We start from the raw sequence: 13,158 nt of genomic DNA on the forward strand, positions 1-13,158 counted from the left end.
AACGATCAAACAGTAATTTCCAGTTCATTCTTAGGCCAAGGACAGTTAACATACAGCTCCTGAAAATTGGAAGGCGTGGTGGCCTAAGGGCGCGCTCGACTCGAACGGCCCGGGTTCGAGCCCTGGCCGGGGCGCTGCGTTTTGTTCTTGGGAAAGACACTTTCCTCTCACAGCACCTCTCTCCACCCAGGTGGCAAATTAAATGCTAGGGGTAACCCTGCGATGGACTAGCATCCCATCCAGGGGGGAGTAGCAATACTCCTAGTCGTTTAATGCTACGGAAACAGGGATAAGCTCCGGCTGTATGGGCCACTTGGCTCGGACACAGACCTTATCTTTTCTTTACCCTGAAAATCGCAGGTGATAAGGAGAATTCTGAGTTACCTGGAAAACCACAATGGCCTTCCTTGGAGTAGAAAATTACATATTGAGGAAAGCACCTCCCATTTCCCCTAGCGTGGAACAGGTTGTTATTCGCACTGCATGCTATATATATATATATTGAAACATTCGGAAAATAAATAATCATTGTTTACCTCTCTGATTTGTGCTTCCAGCTTCTTCATTGTGGTCTTACAAGATTGCAGTTCAACCAAGTTCTAACGAAAAAGACTTTAAAGAGTAAACTGAGAGGGAAGATTTAATTGGTGTATTTGACATCAGAAACACCTTTCGCCAGCAGTAAAGCATGGTTTTCACTAGCGACGCAAGCACAAGGGCAAGCATAAGCAGTTTGTGCCAAGTGAAAACGAACGTCGACATAACCATATATAGGCACAAGCATAAGAACACGGTGTTCACTAATTAGAAGGCTCCGTTCTCGACTCCGCTCTCTCGGCAAATTTGGCGGCAGAAATTCTCAGGCATCGAGTGTTGTTGTTTCGTCTACTCTTGTGTCGAGGAAAGCGAAAGCGACTAAAAAAGGGAGAACGAAATATTTGGAAAAAGGCATCTCCATTTCTTTTGCAACTCGAGCCCACGCTTGTGCCTTCTTGTTTTTGTCTTTAAATTCTCTACACTCTTCCGAACAACCTCGGAACTTTTTTTTATCAAAATCAGCCGCGGCCTCCGCCACTTTGTTCAAATGCTCAGACACGGGGGAATCTGGAACGATGGCTTTTTAAAATTGGCTAGCCACGGCCAGACATAAAAAATTTTCTTGTGCTTATGTGGTGTTTCGTTTTCACACGAACGCAAGCACAAGCGCAAGCACAAAAAAGAAAACATTTTGATCCTTGTGCTTGTGCTTATGCTTGCGTCGAAGCCGTTTTCACGGTGAAATAAGAGCTGCTATGCTTGCGCTTGTGCTTGCGTCGCTAGTGAAACCAGGCTCAATGCGAAAAAGTACACACGCCGGAACCATACAATAAAGTAGAGGATATTTGAATACAAATGTGGCCGAGTACCTTGCTTTGTTGATTTTGTAAGTTGCTGTTGATCTTCCTGAGTTGGTCAGCTTCTATCTGCAATGTTAACATTACAGAATGAATACGGCAAATTTCAATTTAAGTGCCAAACGTAATCAAGAAAAATGCTTTCAACTGGTTTTTAGTGCAGAATGCACTATTGTGATGGTTTGGTGGGTTGGCGTTTGCTAAACCCCTAAACCACTAAACCACTAAACCACTAAACCACTAAGCCACTAAACCGCTAACGCGGTGTAAACTTTTAATCACCAATTAATTAATTAATATCAATTAATTAATTATTTCTGTAAAGGGGGGAGGGGATGGAGAGCACCTGACCGTGTGCCCTTGGTAAATCGGGGAGTCCATTACGATACTTACAATTGAAGAACTCAAGGTATATATTTGTTTCAGAAAGCACTATGCTCTCCTTGTGGTACAATTCTTTCTGGAAAAAATACTTTGTGCTAAACGCATGCGCAGATCAGTCTTCATCACGAACATTGCGTTTTTCTTCTGCAGAAGGATTCGTGTAGACTCCGTGGCCCCAAGTTAAAACCACAAATTAATTGAATTAGACAGTAAGGCGTCATAGCAGATCATGTGAAATATTTCTTGATATGGCAATGCTGTTTTCTTAGAAAAGGTGATCTAGCATCTCATAATTAATTGATAACCTGATAACATCTGTGTTATAATCAATGTCGCCTTCTTTGCAGAAAATAAATCACGTTACCATAAACATCATGTTACATCCGTTTTTGACAAAAACAAAAGTATGTTACATGTTTTTGACAAAAACAAAAGTATCTCGTTTGCTGTTTCAATAACAAACTGAAATTCAAGCTATCGAAAATTAAAATAACAGTGACGTGTTTAGAAATTTTGTATTAAAGCCTAACGTGGTGTGCTTTTCAATGCGGTTGAATTCCTGTAGAATCCGTGGCGTTAATTTAATTAGACTTAAAAGGCATCACAGCGATCTGCGAGAAAAAAACAACAATATCATGTTACATCCGTCACTTCCTTTCCTTTTATTTGTTCTCCATCGGTTGAACTAACCTCCGTTTTATTTTGTAAAACCTCTGCCGCTTTAGTGTTTGAACATGCTTTCGTGACGGTTCCGACATTTCTTGAAAGAAATCTTCACACTACGTGCTTCTCGGCTTCATGCTTGAGTGAGCGTGTGACGTGTTCACAGCGCTTTCGTAAATCGTAATTAGGTATGCAAAAACTTGCACCGGGATTTTCGGCGTGAACACCTGATAACCAGGAAACAAATATCCTAGCTGTACTGCGTTTTAAAAACCCTTTCGAAAAAGATGTTTTTTGATTAGATTTGTTCTTTAGTTTTGAGAATCGTCTTTCGTGCAGTTTAAACCGTAACTTAATTAAATTAAACAAATGTCATCGATGTCGCCGTAAAACAAACAAAAAACAAGAGTTTCATGTTACGGCATTTTCAAGGAAAACAAAAGTATTTTGTTACAAACGAACGAAAGTGTCGTGTTACGTTTGCAAAGATTAACGTAAGGAACACCTAGGAAAGAATACAAGTAGCCTGTGAACAGTTTTTCCGAAAGTAAAGTAAAGCAAATAAACACGAACATATATAAAACATCATACTTTCAATTGTTCCATATTGCATTCTGCACTTACCAAATCATCGAGATTTTTGCATTACTACGCTTAGTGATTGGTATAAAAATTTCGCGCCACCCCCACAACCAATCAGAGACCAATTATTGTAACCCGCTCACACACGTTTTTCGGTACTTTGCGTCGGTTACACTTGCTTCGAGTTTTGGTTGGTTCACTGGATTGTCTGTGTCCTTTACGATTGCAACACTCAAAAGAAAATTATTGACATTTTCTGTCATCTTTAAGTTGTTTCCCATTTCTTGACCAATCACAAGCCAAGTTAGTCTGGGGGAGGAGTCGTCAAAGTAGATACGTGCCGATAATTATTGCAAATCTAAGACCCCGTCCACCCTGATAAGGATAAAGTTAAAAACAGAGTTTTCACCCCCAAAACAGGTAAAATGTTTTCGTCTACACTTTTCCGTATAAATTTGAAAACAATACGCTAAATCGCACGTAACGTTGCAACGCACAAGCCGAGCTATTGTAATGCTAACTAAACCTTTTGTTTTTGACAGAGATCACATGGCCATTTGACGTCAGCATTTTCGAAAAGCTCCGTTTTCGCGTCCACACTACACCACCCAGCTGGCGTTTTCAAATTTCTTCACTTTGGAGAACGTTTTCGAAAAGCTCCGTTTTCGGTGACCGAAATTGCCGTTTTAGGGTGGACTGTTCGCCTATCCGGAGGAACTGAATAAAAATGCGTTTCAAATTTATCCGAATTAGTGTGGACGGGGCCTAAGAATTCTTTGTGACCAATACCTTGATTGACCCTAATGACTTCAGCTCTTGTTGAAGATGTTCAACCTTGGACTGACGTAAAAAAAGCAAAATGAAAATGAGTGTTATCGAATCATGATCAATCTCAAGAAGATTATCGGTTGTATTTTATGTGCTTGATTATCGTGATCAGTAAATCATTTATGGCAAGTTTTCAAGTTTCGGACATATTTCTTTGTCGAGTTTGAGTGTTTTTGAACAGGGTTGCCACTTAATAGAACCCAAAAAATTCCCTGACTTTTCCCTGACCTCAAAACAATTTTCACTGACCTTGAATTAGGTGAATTAACAAATAAGCGCAACCTTTTCTTACATTTGCTTCAGCTTCTTTTGCAGACCATCGATAGTCTTCTCTTCATTTACGATCTCTTTACGTTTTTCGCGGGATTTTGAATGCATGGCATTTTACTTCACCAACAAATCCATTAATTTTTGTGTTCTTGTCTCAGCCAAAATTCCCTGACTTTTCACTGTCTTTGATTAGAACTAAGATTTTCCCTGACTTTTCCCTGATCGTGGCAACCCTGTTGAATTGTAACTTTAGGTTTTAGTGAACTTGAGTTCGCAAAGTTGATCAAAAATCAGTTAGCAACTATATGACTTGCGGCCTTGTTTGATTTACGGAATTTTATGTATTCAACATTTACCTGTAGGCTTCCTTTCTCGAAAGCGAGTCTGTTCTTCGATTCCATCATGCCTTTCATAGCGTCTTCGATCTGGCTTTGACTGACCTGAAATGTTTTAAATATAAACACTTATTTTACTGTACAGCTGTTTTCGAGACAATTGCTGTTGACTTGATTTATGCGTCAGAAATGTTTTGTATACCTGTAACTTGAGGGACTGTGTCACGGCTGAGTTGAGTTTATTTTATTACTTTTTGCCAAATACTCGCTATGAAGCTTAATGTTTGCAAAGAAATTACTCCTATGGATCTAAATGACTAAACCATACACGTAGCTTCATTACAACCAAATATGTCTCCGGCCGGCGTTATAATATAAAGTTACAAACAAAGGAGATTAACTTTGAAAACTGTTCAGCCCAACAGTATTTCAAAAACCCATATCACAGTTCGTTTCAATCTTCTTCACTTTTGGCCATTCGTACCTTATTTTGCATTTGCTGTGTAAATGGAAACTTTCCTTTACCGTTTTAAGCGGTTTTTTCTATATTTCACCGCATTTAATTTCCATTTCCCATGCCTAAATTTGGCTAAAATCCGTAAACACGGTTCCTTTTTATAAGCATTTTCATTCTGACTGGTAATAAAGAGCGAATTTCACTTTGGTTTTGCTTTACAACGCTTAGTGATTCTTTTAAAAAACCCGCGCAATTTTCTCGACTAGTCAGAACTAAAACGTAAACCAATCGTGACTCGCTCACACACGTTTTCCCGCGCTTCGTGGCGGCTACATGTATTTGCTTCGAGTTTTGATTGGCTTACTGAATTGTCCGCGTCCTTTGTGATTGGTCAGAGTGATTGCTTCAGTTTTTTTTTTTTTTTCACTCAATAAAAAATCACTCTAAGATGCACAAAACCTGTTTGTCTTCAAGCGCACAAATCCTTTCCAACAGTTTTTGGTTTTCTTCTTCAAGTAACTTCTTTGATTCTTCAAGCCCTTTAATCTCTTCCTGAAAACAAAACAAGAACAACATCAAAAGATTGAAGAAACTATGACCGTACTGTAGAACGCTGATCGAAACATCATCAAATTGGGTAGCTTTCATGATAGCAAAGTTATACGAGCAAAGTTATACGAGGTGGCACCCGGGCTCTGCTAGAACACAGCTTAGAAATCTTTACCACTCTGTGAAAGGCAGGATAGTACCAGGGATGACATGAGAAGTCGTGGAATGCTATGGGATGGGTAAGCATTGGATATGGGTTGTAATCAAAAACTAGCCATGGTATATTGCAATTCCTGTGTTTTGATTGGTTTACATGAGCTCATGTATCATGGACCACAAACATGGTTGGTGTATGCATCATGCAAGAACAGCCAGGGAGCTCAAATATTGCAATCCTTTGGACGTTTTTAAAAAAACAATTATTCCACTTGAGCTTGTTGGATATGAGATAGTTATAACTAACTGGATGCTATGTGCTTTGTTGGCTATCTGCACTCATGGAATAATTGTTAATTACTGAGTTTGGAATGATTGTAGTTTGGCACAGGATGTATCCCACATACGTTGGATTTAAAACAGGGCAGGATAAGGTGGATTGGGTGGAATGGAATGCAAAACTAAAAAAGTCCTGTTCAGTCATCTGGGACATCTAGATTTTTTCAAAGCAAGTAACTTTTCGTGCTTTCTTGCCCCGCCCAGGCAAGTGGTGTGCCAACTAAAAAAACATGAAAAGGCCTAGGTAACCTAGACAAGCATGCATCTACTCCAGGCAAACAAAATTTTAAGGGTAAGGGTAAGATGGATTTCAGGTGTTGTTCAAGCCGTAAAATGAAATAGAGAAATACAGAAGATAATAAAGATGGTAAATTTTAAGCTTGGTGATATATAATGAAGATGAATTGTTCAACATGCTGCTAAGATCAGCAATGTCGAAATCATTAAGTGTATAGCAAATACAGTAAAAAACCGCGTTTAAGAACCTGTTAGGATAAAATTTCATTTTTAAGCACCCTTCACATAAGAACCATTTTGGGCTAAAATTCTAAAACAGGTTCTTATTTTCAAAAAAGAAAACAATAATCTTCTAAAAATATAGAATTAAAAAATCTTCTCAAAAATATATTTATAACACAGTCTGTACACATTATAGTTACAGCATAGTTACATAAAACTTGTCCTCCTTGAATATAATTATTAACTGAGATGAACAGATGAACCTTATGAAATCACAGTGCATATGAATTAAAAAAAATAAATCTGCATCCATGTAGAACAAAAGCAACTTCCAGATTGGCAACCAGAAATGTCCATTATGCATGACAAAGTGGGCTGGAGAAGCCTGGAAGGAGCTTTCAAGTGACATGGATTTGTTCACAAAATTGTTTCAAAAAACTGGCTGTTTGATAACAGCTGATGGTTCAGATGATAACAAAATCCGACCCCAAGGGCTAGAGCCTTACCTTATTTAGGTTTTTTAAATGCTATGGGCTAATTATTGCTAGACAATATGCCAGACATTGTCTGAGATAAATACAAATTCCAATCCCGTCTGTCAGTGGACATTAATTTTTTAAAGAGGAACTTTGACATTTTATCATGTTATGTTGTTTTGTATACAAGATTTATTGGGAATTATAGTGAAGGTTACAGTATAATTTGATTTCAACAGAATCAGATTAAAATAGTATAGTATTTTGCTTACCGAAGCCTCCAAGAATACTGTTATTGCACATTAAAGACCAGATCATTAAAAATTCTACTTTTTTTTTGAACAAACGTTAAGAACCTAATTAAGAACCTAGTTAGCCTAATTTTACACTAAATACCATTTATATAAGAACCTGTTTAGGCTAACTTGAAAAAACCTAGGTTCTTATACATGGTAATTTTTAAGCTCAGCACTTGATAAAATAATGAAGATGAAATGTTCAACATGATGTGAGCGTGGGACAAGGAAAAAATCTGAGTCCCTGGTGGGAATTGAACCCATGCAGGACGCATGTCACATATCAACCTTGTAAATGGCCCAGCTCATCACAAGTCTCTTGTAGCTCAGTTGTTAGAGCACCCAACCGGTACCTGGCAGGCCATGGGTTCGATTCTAGGGACTCTGAGTTTTTCTTTGTCCCATGCATCTGTCATGTTGAACATTTCATTTTCACACAATGGAAAAATAGTTTGAATGTTACCTGTGCTTCTTTTAGCTGCCCAACAACTTTATCTCTCTCATTTGAAAAATCACTTACAGCCTGATTCACCTGCAAAAAATTGATGGACAATAAAACTGGTACATTTATCTCACAAGTTTGTTTAATTCATTAATCAAATCGATCCATGAAATGGCTAACCTTAAAGTAATGTTTCCCTTCCAGTAATATCAATGAGTTTTTAACGGTAAGTCCTCAGTATTGCATTGCACATCCCTTACTGCGTATAATTTTACGCGAGATTAGCGCACACACATTAAGAAAATGGCGGCTTTTTCTATACGGCTTGGCTTGCAAGAGAGCTATTAAATCGTCTTTTTCTCAACGAGTACCAGGACCTATCATTTTTTCAATTTTTCTGAGTCTAGCAATCATCTTCTTTCAATAAAATGAATATGAACAAATTTCTATTGTAGAAAAATAAATACCGGTAGTAAACGGTAATGTGAACTTAGCCAGTACTTGCGATAATTTAATTATAATAATTGCTGATATTGTAAGGAATTATAGGGTGTCTTCCTGCTCCTTAACGAATACGGGGACCCCTCTTTTTTATTTCAAAAAAAGTTCTCTTAGGATAAACATACAGTAGACAGAGTTTAAGCGAAAATCTATTGTCAGTTCTATTTCGATGGAATGACCTTCAAAAACAATAACTTAAGACAACTTATAGTGCAGTCACAGTTTACCTCATTCATTATGTGATCATTTTCCTTGGACAAATGCTCCCTCTCTCTTGTCATCTCATCTATCTTAGCTTGAAGATTATAAACTTCTCTGTCCTAAGAATAAACAACAAGAGAGCCAACAAAAACATTAGAATCTTGAGATGCACTGACAAAACGAGGAGGCAGACCTTTTGTCATTTATTTTTTCACTAACAAAATACAGTTTAGTCTGTGACCAGTAATAACAACGTGGCTAAAATATCAAATAATGTTATTTTTTAACATACAAATTCCTGTCTGAGCTTCTCGGTATTGCCTCTTTCATCCAATAACTGCCTTTGCAGCTTGTTGATGTCTTCTCTTAAAACAGATCTGGAACAAACCGAAAAGAAAGCAAATCAATGCCAGAGATGACACTTGTACCTGCACACGAATATAGCCAATATCAGAAAACATGAGATTGGAGTAGAGGCTAATGAAATACAGGAAGTCAGGGACTGCAGAGAGGGAGGGGCTAAGGGGGCTTTAGCCCCCCCCCCCCCCACACACACACACACACACACACATACACACACTTGTTTACAGTTACATGTCTTGAATAAAATTATATTGAATTGTAAAACAAACAAAAAATTTCTGACAGAATTTTTTTTTCCTAGGGAACGTGGTTGGTAATGTTTAAAGCTAAGGGTCAGTCAGTAGTTATATCAAAAGTTTTGTGAGGCAACTTCTCCTTGTCGCAACTTTTTGTCGTTTTAAGCAATACTTTTACAAAACAAATACCAGTATATTTTAAACGCTGAATGGTAAAAGTTTTAAATAAACTAAGATGAATTACCCGGTATGTAAGAGAAATTGAAATCCAAATTCCCCCATCCCTCCACTTGTTGGTTCACGCTTCCACACTCAACTTTTAACCCCCACCCCTCCCCCCCCCCCCCACTCACAATCTTCCTGTGTGGCCCCTGGAAGTGGGAACAATCTTATTCTTTTGCCGACTACAAAAACACATCTGGCATCTTAAATCTTTATTGGGTGTTACTGTACTAGTCTGAGAATGCACAAGTACTCTACCAGAATCCATCTGCATTCACACATGCTTTGTACATGATAGTATTTGTATGCAAACATCAAAAGCAAGAAAGCGTGAACCAATTTGATACACAACAAAGGCTTAGGTGAAGTTATATATTAATAAATTTGATTCTCATCACACAAATCGGTAATAACAGTACATTGTGTTTTGCAAGTCTACATGTAGTGTGATACACTTCCAGTCCACACTTTTTTATACATGTACATTGTTACATGCATTGACTTGCATTTAATATATTGTCCGTATCAAATAATGATTTTAATTGAACAAAATTGTTATGTTACTAATTGATTACTTGTCATTTTCCAGGTACTGTTGTCTGTCCTTTTCCCTTGCCACCTCTTGTGCAATCTCATTTCTGTATTTTTCCAACTCTCTCTCCTGTTCAGTCATGCGGTTCTTCCATTGTTCTCGTTCTCGCTGTAAAGCATTCTGATGCTGTGAAATCAACACTCTGTTGTCGGCAGTTGTTGTCTTTAAGGTATCACTGGTTTTGTAGTGTTCCTCAAGAACTTTGTCATGTGCTACCTGGAAATAACAAATTATTTAATATTGTTGTAACAGTCTAAAACATAATATATCCCTTAGATGGTTTAAACTAAATTCACTTCAACTTGCTGTGCTCTTAGAATAATTGTGGGGTGCCTGAAGGCTCTTATGTAATGTATTAGAAATCTTGGGTGCACACCCCTTAATACTGTAGCCTTAATGACTCATAGCAAAGTTATACAAGTCGGCCAAAGACAAAACTAAGTCGCCTGTGGCACCCGGGCTCTGCTAGAGCACAGCTATGCACTTATAAGAATTCTCAAATAAATTAGCAGCAACATACAGCCCAGCTGTCAACACTAAGATTTCTTTTACTAAATTAAAGCAAAACAGTATACATGTAGGTTGGTTTGATTGACCAAATGCATATGATTGAAAAGTTCTCCAAAGGATTAAAAAATTGGACAATTTAAACATTTAGTACCAAATGGTTATAGAATAGAACAAAACTCTTTATTTGTATTTGATTGTATGAATGTAAACTTACCTTGAGGTCTTCATGATTTTTTCTGAGAAGTTCAAATTGTTGCCTCAGCTCTTTGTTTTCTTTCTTAAATCTTGTAATATCTGCATCTAGTGCCTGTTGGATTAAATCCAGTGTAAGTTACTAATGTTATAAAATACTTAGTAGGTAATAAAACTAGTTATTAATTTGAATACATGTATGTAGATATTAATACTGTATAACTTAATTATCTTCAATTCATCATTCATAACTACATGTAAGAGCCTCATTTTGCTAGTTTTCCTACGAAACTTAAAGTAACAGAAGACACACCTTTCTTTCCACTGTTAGTGTAGCTAATTGAGAATCAGAGTTCACTGTTAAAGAAATTGAAAAGTATATTACTGGTATGTACCAACTGTTATTAATAACAATCACACAAAGAGGAACAAACAACCAAAAAATGGACTAGCATCCATCTAGGAAGGAGGCCCGGGCAGGAGAAGAAATACTTAAATGCTAAGGAATCTGGGATAGACCCTGGCCTGATGGTCCTCTAGGCCTGAATGCAGGCTTTACAGAGATAATCAGAGACACTGTCCAGATTTCTGTAAAATAAAGCTTGCATTCGCTGCAGGCCTAGAGGCCCATCAGGCCAGAGCCAATCCTAGTTTATTTCCACTCCTCCCACCTCCTCCTTAAATGGGATGCTAGTCGGTTGCTAGGCTAGCCCCAGTACCCAGTTATAGGTGTCCTTTTATCCAAGGACACAATACAGTGACCTGTCCAGAGGTTGGACTTGGTCGGACTGCTTGAACCAGAGTGCAGTGGGTTAACCACTAGGCCACAGCAACTCCCACCATAAAAGAAATAGAGCAAGGGGGTGTCGAATTAAATGTGCAGAAAAAGATGCTGGTTACTTGACCTACGTGTAGTTGGTATATCACTGGCTATCTATATGTACCTGATTCTTCTTGAAGTTGTGTAACAATTGCTTCTAGCTGACTCTTACGTCGCTTCACCTTCTCACATTCCTCTCTGGCTAACACTGCCTCTCTCCTCAGGGTCTGACAGTCTTGGGCTAGTGTCTGTACATCACCACGTCCAGATTCCACAATCTTCTCCATGTTGGAAACTCTTTGAAGAAGGGAGAGGTGTGATTCTTCAAGACTTGATCTGAGATCTTTTTCTCGGGTCAATTCCTCCTTGAGCTGAAAAAAAAAAACACAATCACTTTTTTTTCTTTTTTTACATCTCAGCATGCAGACTACAAAATCATTTTACGGATTATGCAAACTATGCAAACTCTGAAATTTAAATTGTAAGTAATGGTTGCATTTTATGCTACTGTCAATCATCTTAGTAGACCCTATCAAGTACTAAAAGTTTGGTGTCTGACATTTGCAGACTGCAGACTTATCTATAATTTTCCTGCAAAATCGCGCAGAATAGCGCCTGATACTTTGCTGACAAGGTTGTAGGCCAAACTGGCTAAAATAATACAATACTCCGCAAGATTGAGCAGGATAATTCTCAGGAGAAAACTCATGCTACCATGACCATTATCAGAGCAGTGCTCTAGCAGAGCCCGCGTGCCACAGGCAACCTACTTTTGTCTTTGGGCGACTTGTATAACTTTGCTATCATGAAACCGGAGTGCATAGTAGGCCAACCAGGTGAAAGTCTGCATGTCTACCATCTGCAAATGTCAGGCAGGGCCAGAAGCGCACTTCAACAGGTGCAAAAGGTCATGTCTGGGGCCTGCATTTGGTAGATATCCATCTATTTTTGTTTGTTTCTTTTGTTTAGCTTTTTGACTGTTGTCATAATTTTTATTGGTGACAGCAAATAACACAAAATTGTTTGTTGGGTTTTTAACTTGTTACTTCAGAGTACAGTATACAAAATATGTACAATCATCGTGATTTTAATTTTAAAAGCATCTTTTCGGCCTTGAAATACATACTCACTTCATTATTTTTCTTGGTTAATTTTTGTTTAGCCAGTTTAAGCTCCTCCATTTTCACTCTATTCTGTTCACCATTTTGAGAAGATTTATCCAGTTCCGAAGCAAGTCTTTTTACCATGTCTTGAGCCTCTTTCCTACCTTCCTCACAAGTTTGTAACTCTTTTTTATACCTCTGTGCGTCCTTTTTGAGCTTTTTAATCTCATTTTCGTACGTATCTTTGGGTAAAGTCGCTATCTCTGGCTCCTTATCGATCGTGGCAAGATTTTTCTCGGCTTCCAGGCTACACATCGCGAGTTTTAACGACTGAATCGTGCTCTCAGCCCGGCAAACTCGCGACACCATTTGTTCGTAGTTTCGTTGCAAGATCTCCATTTCTGGGGAATTCGATCCCGCAACTTTGAATGGTTGTACCGGTTCTATCCGTCCGCTTTTACTGCCTTCAAGATTCTCAGCGCGATCTCTGCTAAAGCCGTATTCAGCAAGTTGGTCGACCAATTTTTTCGTTTCTTCTTCGGCCATTTGCAACCGGCGTTGCATGACATCGAAGGTGTGCTGTGGCGAAGAGCTCGATCGCAACGTTGGAGAAATGACTCTTCGACTCATTTTGTCTCCTGACATCATCAAGCCGTTAAAAATCTGCCATAAAGTTGAAAACCATGCTCGTTTGTGGTATAATCTGCCTGTTTGTTTTCAAAGACTCATTTGTCTGTATTCCGCCATTTTGGAATTTCCGCCATTTTTTGATTCGGCCAGCCAATCAG

The 13,158-nt window shown here is 38.3% G+C and overlaps 1 protein-coding gene across 2 annotated transcripts in view; it reads right to left on the reverse strand.

The window, feature by feature from the left end:
- LOC144657231 (coiled-coil domain-containing protein 150-like) overlaps positions 1–13,153 on the reverse strand; it is a 28,853-nt gene extending 15,700 nt beyond the window's left edge. Inside the window, exons 1-13 of one of the 2 annotated variants that reach the window (XM_078517538.1) lie at positions 12,398–13,153; positions 11,392–11,638; positions 10,761–10,804; positions 10,466–10,562; positions 9,729–9,957; positions 8,625–8,709; positions 8,359–8,451; positions 7,652–7,720; positions 5,373–5,465; positions 4,478–4,561; positions 3,813–3,863; positions 1,407–1,463; positions 537–599 (exon numbers count right to left, since the gene is read on the reverse strand). In XM_078517538.1, the coding sequence (XP_078373664.1) occupies positions 537–599; positions 1,407–1,463; positions 3,813–3,863; positions 4,478–4,561; positions 5,373–5,465; positions 7,652–7,720; positions 8,359–8,451; positions 8,625–8,709; positions 9,729–9,957; positions 10,466–10,562; positions 10,761–10,804; positions 11,392–11,638; positions 12,398–13,018 (1,833 nt within the window). In that variant the 5' untranslated portion in view covers positions 13,019–13,153. Of the gene's footprint in view, positions 1–536; positions 600–1,406; positions 1,464–3,812; positions 3,864–4,477; positions 4,562–5,372; positions 5,466–7,651; positions 7,721–8,358; positions 8,452–8,624; positions 8,710–9,728; positions 9,962–10,465; positions 10,563–10,760; positions 10,805–11,391; positions 11,639–12,397 lie in introns of both variants that reach the window. The other variant, XM_078517537.1, reaches the window with a different exon arrangement.
- Between the last annotated feature and the right edge of the window lie 5 nt (positions 13,154–13,158).

The sequence above is a fragment of the Oculina patagonica genome, chromosome 6, assembly GCF_052425735.1.
Source record: "Oculina patagonica isolate OP01 chromosome 6, crgOcupat, whole genome shotgun sequence".
NCBI lineage: Eukaryota > Metazoa > Cnidaria > Anthozoa > Scleractinia > Oculinidae > Oculina > Oculina patagonica.